Genomic DNA, 13288 nt, shown 5'->3' on the forward strand with positions numbered 1-13288 from the left:
TTATTTTTAAAACTATATAGATTTAAGTTAGTTTTCACTGGTAAGAGTGTAAAAAAGAAAACAATCCCCTGATTTTCTGAAACAGTTCTGGATTCCAATATTGTGCTTTGCCTAGAAAAACAGCATCCAGATACCTCAAAAATAAGTTCTAGTAGTAATTGATAGTACTAGCAGTAGTAGCAGTAGTAGTAGTAGTAGCAACAATAGCAATAATAAATATACTTACGTCATAAGCATGAATCTGAAGCACAGCTTTTCCACAAAGTTTTCGAGTTGTTTGTCCTTGCTGATGCACGAGAAGAGCAGCCTAGAAGCGAGAAAAAAAAAAAAAAAAAGGAACAAAACAAACTTTAGTGCAGTGACCCACGTTCTTGGGCAGTTCTAAAATGAGGCAGAGGTAGGGGAAGCTGTATAAGATATTGCGTTAGAAATACAGCATAACCCTGCTACAGTAACCCAACAAACAGTAAAACTATGCTTGTAATTAACAAAAGAAGCAGTCCCATTTGAAGTCCTGTGCTGTGGTGAAGAACGAAGGCAAATGACCCACAATACAGAGAGAAATAACAACGCTTTTATACATTTCATAAACGTATTCCCTATCGCAAACCATTGGTATCAAAGCTGAGCCTTGTGCTTTGATCCCTACAAGCTGAATGCTGTGTAAGTGGGTAAGGTATTTATGAACCAGTTGGATCACATGCGCTGAAATTTCACATAAAGGCTACATTGCAGGATTATAAAATTTAATACTATTTATTGCTGCATTACTTGGTCTGCTTTGCCCGGAATACATTTAAGTACACATCATCTGGAGCAATACAGTGCAGTCCACTTATAACGATATCAAGAAGAACGAAAAATCCGATCGTTATAACCGATCATCACTAGCCGTTAAAAAAACAAAAACAAATATATTTTTGAAGTCCCGAAACCAAATTTGCCACTTGCGGTAAAAATGGACGTTGTAGAAAGTAGGCTGGGAAAAACAAAATGTTTATTTATACTTCTAAATAGCGTCTCAATCGTTAGGTGCACTGAGATAGAAATCTGCGCTTGCTTGCGCAGAAGTTTCGGATTCACAACCTCCGTATGCATTGCGTCCAGCTGCTGCGCGAACACTGGTGGCTATAATTTAGCGTGCGTGAAATCAATGAGCGACTCGATCGACGACATTGCACTTTGGTTGAACATCGGGGATGGTGTCAATGACGGGCCATTGTCAATCTCGTCGTCACCGCCGCTGCTGTCGTCGCCTCTGTCGCACAACGCCGCCGTCTGTCGGGACAACGATCGCCCCGGCGGAGATGTCTTCGCAGAACGAGGTAGCATTACCTGCACTTAGAAACTCCTACATCGAAGCACCACCTGTTTCATCATGAGTAGCGACGTACTCCCAGATTTCGGTAATGTCAGCGGCTTCCACTGTGTTAGTTTCACCCATGAGGGTTTCGTCCTGGCGCACAAAGCCTGCCTTTTCCGTTGATCGACATGGCCACTGCTTCTAGTCTTCATGATCGTGGCGCTCCCGGTTTTCATAATCGTCGATATCATAGACTGTGCGAGCTCGTACTTCTTCGAGTCTTGCTAAACTTGCAGCTTTGTCTCGAGAGACATGGCTTCGCGCTTTGTCGGCGCACCTCCCGCTGCTTCTGCGGCAAATTTCCGTGCTCGTTGATCTTTATTCTATGGCGGGAGATTGTAAAGGCAGTGTAGGCCACGCAGGCGCCACTCCACTTTTTTCCCCCCTCTCCTCTGCTCTGCTCTGCTCTGCTCTGCTCTGCTCTGCTCTGAACGCTCGCGCGACCGCTGGCAATGTGGACGCAAAGCAGCTGGCACCATCTTGTGCACGCTGCGCAAACTTGCAATGCTCTCCGTGGCTTCCGTTCGCAATCGGCGGGTGGGCGGGATGCGCTGCGCGGTTATGGCGGCAAATACGAACTCACGTAGGCAAACAAGGAACTTAGGAACGCAAATTTCACGATTATTCTGCATGAACGCTGCCCAGAAGCAAGATTTCGATCGTTATATCCGATATGCGATGAATAATATATCGTTATATACGAGTTTCTTTCTCATAGCCTTAATGCATAATTTGTACTCTTAGGTCGAATCATCGTTATAACTGATATATCGTTATATGTGGACTGCACTGTACCATTAAAAAAAGTCGAAGTTCCGCGCGAAAGGCGAAGCATTGATTGCGATAGCAAATTAGCAGACAGCTATACGAAGTAAGGATACCAGTAGTTTTATCGGCCGCATAAGCTTGTAAACATTTGCTTACTAACTAAATTAACAAGCATGGTGTCAGCGCACAAAGGCAAACAAGAACACATCACACTCCATGACCACGAAAACTCGCTGTCAAAACACTGGAGTGAGGAAGCGCGGCCACAGTAGCGAGTGAAGTGACCTTTGTGCTGTCGACCGCTTCAACGCAGACAGAACACAGTACACGTAAAGCTACGAGCCGTCGGCCCGCCTAGACTGTGCCCCCAAAGCAGATCGCCTTCCAGATAAAGAATGCGCAACCACACCATACGTAGTTGCTGCCGAAGAGTATACAACCCCCTCCCCTCCCCCGTTGCCATGCACACGATGGAAGACGGCGTGCTTCCTCCCAGCTTTCCTCCGTTCTGAGCCGTGATCGTCGGCTCACCCTCGCATGCTTTCACTTGCACATACAGCATACTGCGCATGGCGAGGGTGTTATCGACCTTGGACTTTATACAGAAAACCATGACAATGACAAAAATGCGCCTGAAGTGTCCATATTATTGCCAGCGCAATAAAAATATTACATCAGGTGCGTTAAATGAAGGATGCAAGCAGAAGCAGCTCTAAAAAGGGGGGGTCCACCCCCCCCCATATTTCCTCCTGACTCCCCCCCCCCCCAGAGTTCTAAGTGATAGAGTGTCTCCCCACACCCCCACCGAAAATGAAGAGTCTCGCTCTGCCCCACCAACAGAAAAATCCTGGTGCTGGCTCTGGATACAAACACACTCTCGAAATATTGCAAGGATTTGTTGTGCGGATGAGCAGTGGGACTGGTCTATAAGACAATGTGCTGTACATGATTCTCAAGAAATCATACTATGACAAAAATGTGCTTACTTCATGACAATATGGAAACTGTTTTCGTCTATGCCATGTTCTTCATCTGATAAATGGCTGATGATGTCGGGCAGCAGGTTGTACAAGGCATTTCCCTGCAGCATGTAAAAAACACACAGGACACCTTTTGAGTTGAAAGAGCAGGACAGCTTTAAATGAACAGTAAAGATCAGCAATGTACTGCTTCACTTCATTTCAAGTCTACGATCCTTGGATTGCCTACACTACTTCATCTGTATCGATCGGATTAATGAACATTTAATTGAGGTTCTACTGTATATACATCTGCTATTCCATGTTTGGAAGCCACAATGCAAACTAACAATGTGCAATAAACACATCCACTGCTTGATGTGCGCATATTAACTTAGTCTGCTCCTGCAGTTCTGTTCACAAGTTTGTCATTTTGTCACACCAAGTGGACCAATGACACCCAACCTTTAGCAAAAATATATCTGCTACTCCCTGCTTTCACCACATATGTTGTTCGGCTGTGTGGTGCAGTTCCAGTGGTGCTCCTGATGATCCAGACTTCCGAATGGCAAGTGCAAAAGTTTTTTTCATGCTTTAGAGTGTTGGAACTTATGACATGTGAAAGAAGCTATGGTAAGTCTGGCGGTCGCAGGCAAAGCAAGCCGTATACTGTTGACAAAGACTGTATGCTCTACAGAATGCATTGGACAGGCGGCGGGCATGAGTGTTACAAAATGACACACACCCCAGTTATGGTGTCAGTAAGGGGTCACTGACCCCTTAAAAGGGATCTTGACCACCTCATCTCGTCATGAGCGATCGTCACTTTTTGGTTCGGCAAATCAGTTGTGCAAATCCCACAGCACTACATTCGCAGCTTTGTGCTACACTCACACGGATGACAATTTTTCCCCTTTGCTTTTTGGTTTATGACAACCCTACATTGTCATAACCCCTTTTCAAATGGCTTTTTGCAAGCGCAAAACATCAAACATTGTTTTTCTTTTTTTTTCTTTCACAACAAAAATTGCGATAGACATTCTATTATTGTTACATTTTTTACTGAATTAGATTTCCCAGACAATTAGTAGTCATAGTTCCACATTTTAACCCCCTTACCCAAGAATATCACGCGAAACAATTTAGCCATGATGCAACTTTTTTAAAGAAAATGAGCTTAAAGGGTCAAATAGTAGAAAAAGGGGCTAGTTTCTTCATGAGACTAGTCAAACAGATCACAAATGCAACAAACCTTGCTCCCAAGCTCAAAGAAGAAGTTCCGGCACATGTCCGCAAGTTCAGCGTCCTTATCCATAACCATGGCAGCAATGTCGCTGATCTGACCTTTGACCTTGATCATGTCGTTGAGAATGAGGAAGCTGACTGTTTTCAACGTGCCCATCTTGACGTCTCGCGATGGGTCTTGCAACCTGTTTTTATTCAACACACATTGACACTCTGCTTGAGCACAAGCTTACACAGAAATGCAATTCTTGATCACTAAAGAACTCAAATTGCGAGGTTTAACGCTCTGAAATGGCACAGAGGGTTATAAGGGACACTGTAGTGGAAGGCCTCAGGATTAATTCTGACCACTTGGGGCTCTTTAATGGGCAGCAAAAGCACGTACACAACATTTTCGCATTCTGCCCCCATCTGAATGTGGCCGGGCATCGAACCCAGGACCTAGTGTTCAGCAGCAGAACGCTATAGTCATCGAGCCATCGAGCTTACAGCAGCAGCTCAGAAATGCCTTATAACGAATACTATTCATGGGGTTTAATGTCTCAACAATGGACTGTAAGGGATGCGGCAGTGAAAAATTTCTGCTTAAAAATTTTTAACTGGCTCAGGTTCTTTAATTTGCCAATCAAAGCATGGTGCATGCACCCCCATTGGCTTTTTCTTAGGACGAAAAAAAAAAAAAAGGGGTGGAAGAGAGAGGGAGGTCAAGTCTTTCTCTAATAGCAAGAACACAGTGGGGATGAATAATCACGGAAAGAGTTGTACTGCTGGTTGGCAACCAACATACCGGGCATAGATCTTCTCTGTCCAGGTATGCAGCAGATTAGGAAAGCGGACCATGAGGTCACCCACCGCCACGACCAGGTTTGTGCGGATCACGGGATCCGGCGAGTTCTCCATGATGTCAAACAACAGGGCCAAGTGCTGCTCGCAGAACTCCGCACTGCACAATAAAGATGCAAATGAGGGATGCATGTAGCATCAAGCCAGAATAAACACAAATGTATGTATGGTATATTTTTTAACTGCGCTAACCCACACGGACAAGGACGAGGCAGACAAGACGTGCGCAGACTCGCAACTGAATGTTTAATGGGTCAACCAATCAGATGTATTCATTTTTCTCTGTATATATGTCATTTTCACCCATTAAACACTCAGTTGCGAGTCTGTGCACGTCTTGTCTGCCTCGTCCTTGTCCATGTGGGTTAGCGCAGTTTAAAAAAATATACCATGCATGTCAACCAACTAGCCCGACTTGGAACTCTACAAATGTATGTGATGTGGGGTTGTGTGTCGGGGACAGAGTGCACTCAGTGCTCACTAATGCCATGACAATTTGATACAAGGAGTGTTCTGCTTGCTTCTTGCTATTCACTCTCCCTTTTGGAATGATGCACCTTTACTTGGAACCTAAGATTGCAGATTCAAATACACCACTAACTAGGTAAAATAGAATTTGTATATATGCACCAGCCAATTATGTTTGCTTGTTTCTATAACACCACAATGGAGGTAAACTTTTCAATATCGGCAGCTTTCGGGCACTATGTTTTGGAGCACGGACACTTGGAGAGTAGGTGCAGTTCTATATTGAGGGTAGAGCTTGTGTTGAATACATGGCTTGTCACTGAAAACAGTCACGACCTTGACCAAATACTACTGCTGAGCCCTTCACAAAGATACACACGTAAGGCAAAAACAGACCATAGCTGTTCCGACAATTTCGACCGGAAGTGATCAATAGCTCTTGCTCATATCTGTGACACTCAGCAACCGGATAGGTTAGATGCATTCGCTGAAGATGACGACCATGCCTGTTTGTAATCACGCAAAAAGGGGCATCAATACTAACTTGATTGACATCAGTTTGGCGAGTGCAAGGGAGGCGACGGTGCGCACACCTTCGTCCGTGTACGTGCTTTGTTCGGTGACGACGTGCACCACAAGCTTGCTCCAAGTGCCGAGTGAATTTTCATCTGAAATTGAGGAAAGAAACCAACCTAGTGTAATAAACGGTGTCTCATAGCGAACATAAGAAAAAAAAATGTTGACAAAACAGTATTTTGGGGACAGGATGAAAATTTTAACCGAGTTTCTTTCTCTCTCAAACTTGCAAGAGTAGTAACACTTTGCTCGCACCATACATTTGCATGATGAATGTGCCACAGTACCTTGTATACTTGCTAAATAGCCTCATACTGAATATCACTGAATGTTAAGAGTGGCTAGTGGCTAGAGTGGTCAGTGGCTAGTGGCTAAAATAAATTCTCTTGCTTTTTTTTTCTCTGCCATCTTCCACTATTTTCACTCCTTTTCTTTACTGTTATCTGGATTCACTACGTCCCCAACTTGTCTTCTGAGCAGTGTATTAGGCTGAATTTACTTCACAAGATGTGTTTTTGTTCTCCGTTGAGCAGGGTATAGGACTCACCTAAAACACAGGGCATAGTTTACGAGGGTGCAACTGGAGCAAAACTTCAATATAAAGAAGTTGGTAAAATGTAGGGCTGCAAAATTTTCCAAACTACACGCTTACATCTATGCGCCGCCACGGCTGTACTAAAAAAAGGAGACACACGCAAGCAGCCACTTGTAATTTACCCATTTGACCATCTGCATCTGTGGGAGTTTCCATTTATTGTCTTGGTAATCCTTCGCGGTTGCAGTGAAATTTTGTAACATTGAAATCGTGTATAAACACACTTCGTTATAAGGTCTAGCATCTGAGCTATCCACACCGTCTGGTGGCATTGCTATAGGAATGCTTACCCCATCTCTTTGTAGCTGCATAACTGACACTGACTCTAGCCACTGTGCACGCGTCATTGGGGATGCCGAACATCAGAATACATGCAAGAGCTGCATGGGGAAGATGAATGACAGGGGACGCAAGAGAGCCGAGCGTCCTCACTCCGTCCGAAGCATCAATCTCACCAAAGATTTCTCTCTACTGCTGCTGTCCCACCAGCTGCAATTCGCTGTTGTTTCATGTAGCACAGCACACGGCAACGGTATGTGGTCTTTGAATTGTAGAGCCAACAGACTTCTCCTTAATTCTTCGCTTTTTAAAATTGCGCAAAATGTGAATGATGCTTGTTAGAAAATGCTGGAATAACCTAAGAATAAGCTTTTGACTTGAGACTATAAATCATCTCGTTCCTAAGCATAGCGAACAAACAGTGAGAGCTGCCCACATGGCACTAACAGCAACTGCGCAGATGCATTCGGAAGGTGGTGAGATCATTTTTTCAGTCCGGCGTCAGAAAATGAAATTATAGTACAACCGCATTACAATGCAGCTAGTTATAGATATATTAGAAGTGACTGTTATAACAGCAGTTACTATGCTATTGACTACATTTATTAGTGCAATTGTATACTAAATTGTAAGTCATGCTGTTTTTATAGCAAACACCTGTGGACAACCCAAAATCTGTTCTAACAGCAGGCACTTCCATTTGGTATACAGTAAAAGCTCGATATAACGAACCTCGATTTAATGAAATTTGCTATGTAACGAACAATTTTTATTTCCCCATCTCAGTTCTATTGAATTAACAAAACCTCGATATAACAAAATTCTCGATATAACGAAGTTTTTCACTGCAAATACAACTTGGTTATATAGAGGTTTGACTGCGTTTCTATTGCAGTTTACCGGAATCCAGATTTGGCTGCGCTTCTATTACAGTTTACCGGAATCCAGATCGTTATCGAGGTCTGTTGCAGCGAGCTTACACTGTACGTGGCTTGCATGTAAAATGACAGTGTCGAGCCAATCTGCAGACAGAGGGAGATCGTCCTCACCGCTTAGCACCACATCATCCAAAAGGTGAACAATGTACTCTGCATCCGTGTCATCTGTCACTGGACCCAACATCTCATCGTCAGCATTCTGGCTGTCTGGCCCCTCCTACAGAAAGAATGCAGCCCAACAGTGAGTGAGAGAGGTTTATGCAACCCTCTTCTCAAACAATGACACAGCCTGGTGAATCACACACCTCGTAACCATGTTACGAAAAAGCGGTTCTGGGAGAACGAAGTCACAGTGCCAAGCAGCAAGCCACACACTGCCATTAGTCACCACACAAAGCACACTTGACTCATGTCAACTTTTGGCTTTTCTTGTAACCAAGCCGCAGAAAAAAAAATCTGTAACACCTCGTGGTCAGGTCATCAATAAAAATGATAAGAGTCTAATTTTACTGACAAAGAACATTTTCACTGAACTGTTTTCGTTATAAAATATGGTGACAAGGCATTGCTCAAGTGAATGAACATGACTTTGCAGCGCATTCATGTTTAGGAAAAAATAACAGCGCTGGGTAGACAAGGACACAACAAGGACAAGGAGAAGGAATTACAGCGCATGCAATGAATGCCACATGGCGTGGCCATGATACCCAACTCGGTAAAGCTCGACACAGTGGCAAGCATGTCTCACCTGGCTCTGGGAGAGGATGTGTCCGGTAGCACACAACGACTGCCGCTTCTTACGCTTCGCAACCTGTTCCTTCCGGTCCTTGACAGACTCCCGCTTCCGCTTCAGCTGAGCGAACACATCCACGTCGAGGTAGATGAGCTGCCGAAGTGCCACGTGACCGACGCAAGCCAGGGTGCGCGACAGCAGCAGGCTTGAGCACTCAAACGAAGGTGTCTGAGGCGATTCCTCCACTATCATTTCTCCATTCTCTTCTTGTGAGTTTTGAGAATCTTGTGGCTTTGCTGAGTTGCAGAAAAGAAACATGGGGATGATGCTCGGTGAGGCAAGAAGGATGTGGCAAGGTTAGTAAAAAAGAGAGAGGGAGAGAGATCAACATTAATTACAAACAGCTCTTGGTTCGCAGCATTGTTGCAGTCGAACTTGAATATATTGAATTATTGTCTATATTAAACACACAAATTCTCCCCTAGGAAATTCTGTGTAAAGTATACACTAAAGTCATACGCTTGTAATGAACTCTCGTTCCCCGCCACATTCCATATATCAAACGCTGTACTGCGCCCATGCAAGTACGTTTTTCCAAAGGGAAGGCAATCACTTTTTGCACTGTCAAAAATATTTGATGCCGACTAATTCGAAATGGCACTGTTTGGCATATGCTGTCAAACATGACATTGACCCTGAAGAGCAGTACATGCCATGGAGACAAAATGAGCAGGGTGCGTTAAGGTCTTGAGTTTTGGCTAGCTGTGTACGTGGATGGGCTCGTGCATACTGTGCCATTTATTACTGGCAAAAGCAGATCCCTTGGCTGCTTCAAGAATGTGAAAAGCTTCCAGGTCCGATATACATTCCACAAGAAAGTGTGGATGACATCCTATGTTTTGACTAAGTGGTTCCGGGCATGGGATCCTAAACTGGGGATGTCTGCTCCACTGGGTTTTGTATTTTTGTACACTACGTATTTTGCAAACAGCACTTTAGGGTTCTGCAAACGGCTAAAACGAATTCGATCCAAACCCACACTTTAACGGATGAATTTTAACATTGCAGTTTGTATTAAACTACTCCACATTATATCTGCACTTCACGGAAAAACCAACGCGAAAGCAGCATGCAAGATTCATTGCTGTGGGATGAATGAACCAGATGAATGTGTTTCATTCATGCTTGCAGTGTTAATGTGAGTGGGAATGGACTGCAAGCTGAAAGCTACTTTTAAATCTAACAGCGTCTGAACGTGTTGGCAGGCACCGATGCAGCGCAGCCGAAGGGGAAGGGTTGCGAATGAAGGGACCACGAGGCATCCAGTGTGGACCGCACGAGAAGCGAGGATGACTGGTTCCAAATGGATGCCGTTTCAGAAATCGATACCCAACACAAATACCTGATTGAATAGTTGCCATTGTGTGACGATCGACCAGATTGGCATTTAAACGGCATATTGTACAGACACGAAGCCAGGCACATTCCCGCACAATTCACAGTACAGGTGCACTAATGGCAACAAGGTGCACATCCCTACAGACTGGTTTGCTTCTGCGTTGTGTCCATTTCAACTTATTCCTGAATAACGTGTGTGAGGCATACCCTAGTCTCGCATCTGAGTGACGCACGCTTTTAGGATTAGCATTGCGATCAGTACGTCGAAGACAACTCCATAGTGCGAGTGACTTAGGGCATTCTCGTGCGAAAATTGGGTAAACTTCTGTGCGTTCAATACACTCTTAGAGAAACATCAGTAAATTCTCACTTTTCACAATCTCAGGAAACTGTGCAAGAGGTTTCAAATAAGCTTCAAGTAGGCATATTGGATGTTTTGAATTATCAATGTATAGAACTATTTCATGATCCCATCAAGTTCAATATATCCGCGTTAGACTGCATTACATTGACACGAAGTGGGAAAGACTGCATACAATGATTTTAATGAAGCTTGGCAAAAAACCTGCAATTGGTAATGGAGAAAGAAATTTTTTTGCTAACCTATATAGATTCTCAGGAATGATAAGCAGCAGTTGCGATTGTACCGATGCTGTGAAAGTTTGGATTCAACTGAATCTGGCATGATGCCACAAAGAAAATCTGATCCCTGTTCCCCACAAGCGAAGAGAACATCCTGGTTCATGCATCAAACGTGTGAATACCGTCTGAATGTCGCTGTTACTCTAAACCAATTAAACACGATGCACTGTATCTGTATTATCTGCATCCTCAGTGATGGCAGTCAAACAGCCTCTTTAGATGGTTGTTTTCGAGTGTTCTAAATCGCCCCCAGAAGGCCGACCTTGTTCGGATAGTTAAAAAAAGACATGCTCCGACTAAATTCAAATGGTCCTTTCCGGTAACCCGACTCTAGATCAGGGTGCCAGGAAGCGCTCCCAGTATCACCGTCGGAGCCGCTGAGAAAGCTGGTTGGTTTCTGGTCACAAGACCCCGCCAGTTTTCGTGGTTGCGATGGCAAGGGGGACTCTAGCTTCGTTCACCACAACGGCGATTGTCATTCATGTACACCGCCATTCCCACCGTTAATCACATCTAATCGCAGCTAGCGGTGGCAGCGCTGGCCGCATTACAGGAAGTTCCCTCAGCTTTCGTTTTCTCTCGTCTCACTGCTTCCAAAAAAGTAGACGGCTGTTTGATTGGCTTAAATCCCAGAGTGCCTCTGCAATCAATCCGCTTAGACTCGGAGGATCACACCGACCATCCGAAGTTGACAAAAGAACTCCAGCGGGTTGTTCGCTCACCTTCTGCCACACCATTGACGGCCGCACGCGGCTGGCACCGGGGCAACAACCTCTCTGCCAAACCATGCAGAATAGTGTTGGCAATTTCGGCTGGCTGCACGGCATACTTGTAGATCACGTCGAGTGCCTTCTCCATGGTGGGAATCCAAACAGCCATGCTGGTGTCGGTAAATGCTGCAAAGGAGTGTCATGCGAGTCATGCACCCCAATCACGAAAACAGGTGAAGCAATGAAAAAATGCCCGCAGGACTCGGCTGCCTTTCCTTGCATACATCTCCGTGTCCAATCAGTTGTTACCCACAACACACATCTAGAAGTTGCTAAGAACGAACTTGAGTTGCAAGCTATATGTGAATTTATACTTGCTTCATGGCAGTCATAGTAGTAGCTGTGGTGGCTTTCTTCAGAAATATCGCATTATTCCCTATCTTGCATCAGCACACTCACAGCAACGTGTAAAGCAATAGAAGGCAGCAGTGAAAGTGGTGTTGACTGAAGATGCAAGAATAAACTGTTTCGAGAGTTTTACTTTGTCAGGATAACTGTGCAGATGTGCTTGTACAAAGATCCCAGTGCTGTTTTATGCTATCATAAAGTGTTCAGATGAGAGTCTTGGGGAACAGGGAAGGAATTAGATGTGATAACGTTTGCAAACTTCCACTCTATCCCCCACCGTCTATCACAAGCATCAAAGTTGCAGAAACATACAAATGTGAGCTGACTGATAAGTGAACGAAAAGAAATATGCTTCAGGGATTGTGGAAACACTGCAAAAGAAATATATTCCCTAAGTGTGAAACTACAAAGAAAACCCAGTCTGCGTTCCTTGCAAAGAAGGCTTTGCAGCTTTTTCCCTTGCCAGTGGCAGCAGTTTTCAATGCCGCAAGCACAGGTTGAAAGCTACTATGTGCATGATAAAATTTTGGGCCAAAAAGAAGATCCACGTGAGTGGTGTAACAACAGTGCCAACTGTTGGCTCGGCTTGCGAAGAGGTACTACCTGCCGATACCAGACACAAGTGCATCCAGTGAGCAGCTCTTTTCGATGTCTGAAGGAATTGTGACAGGCAGGATGATGTTGCTGTTCCCCAAACATGTTGAACTGCTATCCTTCCTTCATGACAAAATTAAGTAACTGCAGTTATGATATTGTCCAGCGAAAGTGCCGTACTAGAGAATTTTGCTGACCACAAAGCATAATTTTTTTTGTACGTAATTTGCCATGCAATGAACTTGCCTTTCTTTTTTCGTACCTCTAGTTGGTGAAAAAAAAAAAAAAATTGCATTTTTGCAAAAAAAAATAGCAAATGTTCGACTTGCACTTGATTTTCATTATTCGAATTTGCGTTGAAATTGAAAACTTGATATTCACACACCCCTACACTCTAGTGTATCCGATCAGGTGACCAGTCTCTTTTCTTTCTTTCTGTTTATTAAAAAAATAAATAAAAATTTACACGTGCCACTATTTGGAAGAATTTCGCTTTTAATTACTCATTTTCACATGAACACATTGGTCTGCGATGACCACAGCGTATGATCTCAAAGTAACTGAACACCGATATGGTTCAGCAAAGCACCGTGCATTTCGTCTCATTGTGTGAGCATTAAAATTGAATTAAAGGTTGCCCCGTAAGAGCATAACAAAACCCCTGCAATTGTGCTCCAAAATAAATTCAGAGAATGACGAGAGCGCAGTCATAAACCACAACCCAGGGTTCGTACAGGTTTACAAGTAAAAAATTCAAGGATATTCCAGG

The 13288-nt window shown here is 44.0% G+C and overlaps 1 protein-coding gene across 3 annotated transcripts in view; it reads right to left on the minus strand.

Moving 5' to 3' along the window:
* LOC119446351 (condensin complex subunit 1) overlaps window positions 1-13288 on the minus strand; it is a 53977-nt gene that overhangs the window by 13051 nt on the left and 27638 nt on the right. For all 3 annotated transcript variants that reach the window (XR_007466137.1, XM_037710764.2, XM_049664090.1), the window contains 8 exons: window positions 11530-11703; window positions 8783-9063; window positions 8146-8251; window positions 6191-6314; window positions 5123-5278; window positions 4343-4520; window positions 3118-3212; window positions 227-307 (listed from right to left, as the gene is read on the minus strand). Coding sequence is in view for 2 of the 3 variants with exons in the window: in XM_037710764.2 (XP_037566692.1) it covers window positions 227-307; window positions 3118-3212; window positions 4343-4520; window positions 5123-5278; window positions 6191-6314; window positions 8146-8251; window positions 8783-9063; window positions 11530-11703 (1195 nt within the window). In the remaining variant the exon portion in view is untranslated. The remainder of the gene's footprint in view (window positions 1-226; window positions 308-3117; window positions 3213-4342; window positions 4521-5122; window positions 5279-6190; window positions 6315-8145; window positions 8252-8782; window positions 9064-11529; window positions 11704-13288) is intronic.

Source organism: Dermacentor silvarum, chromosome 3 (assembly GCF_013339745.2).
Source record: "Dermacentor silvarum isolate Dsil-2018 chromosome 3, BIME_Dsil_1.4, whole genome shotgun sequence".
Classification (NCBI taxonomy): domain Eukaryota; kingdom Metazoa; phylum Arthropoda; class Arachnida; order Ixodida; family Ixodidae; genus Dermacentor; species Dermacentor silvarum.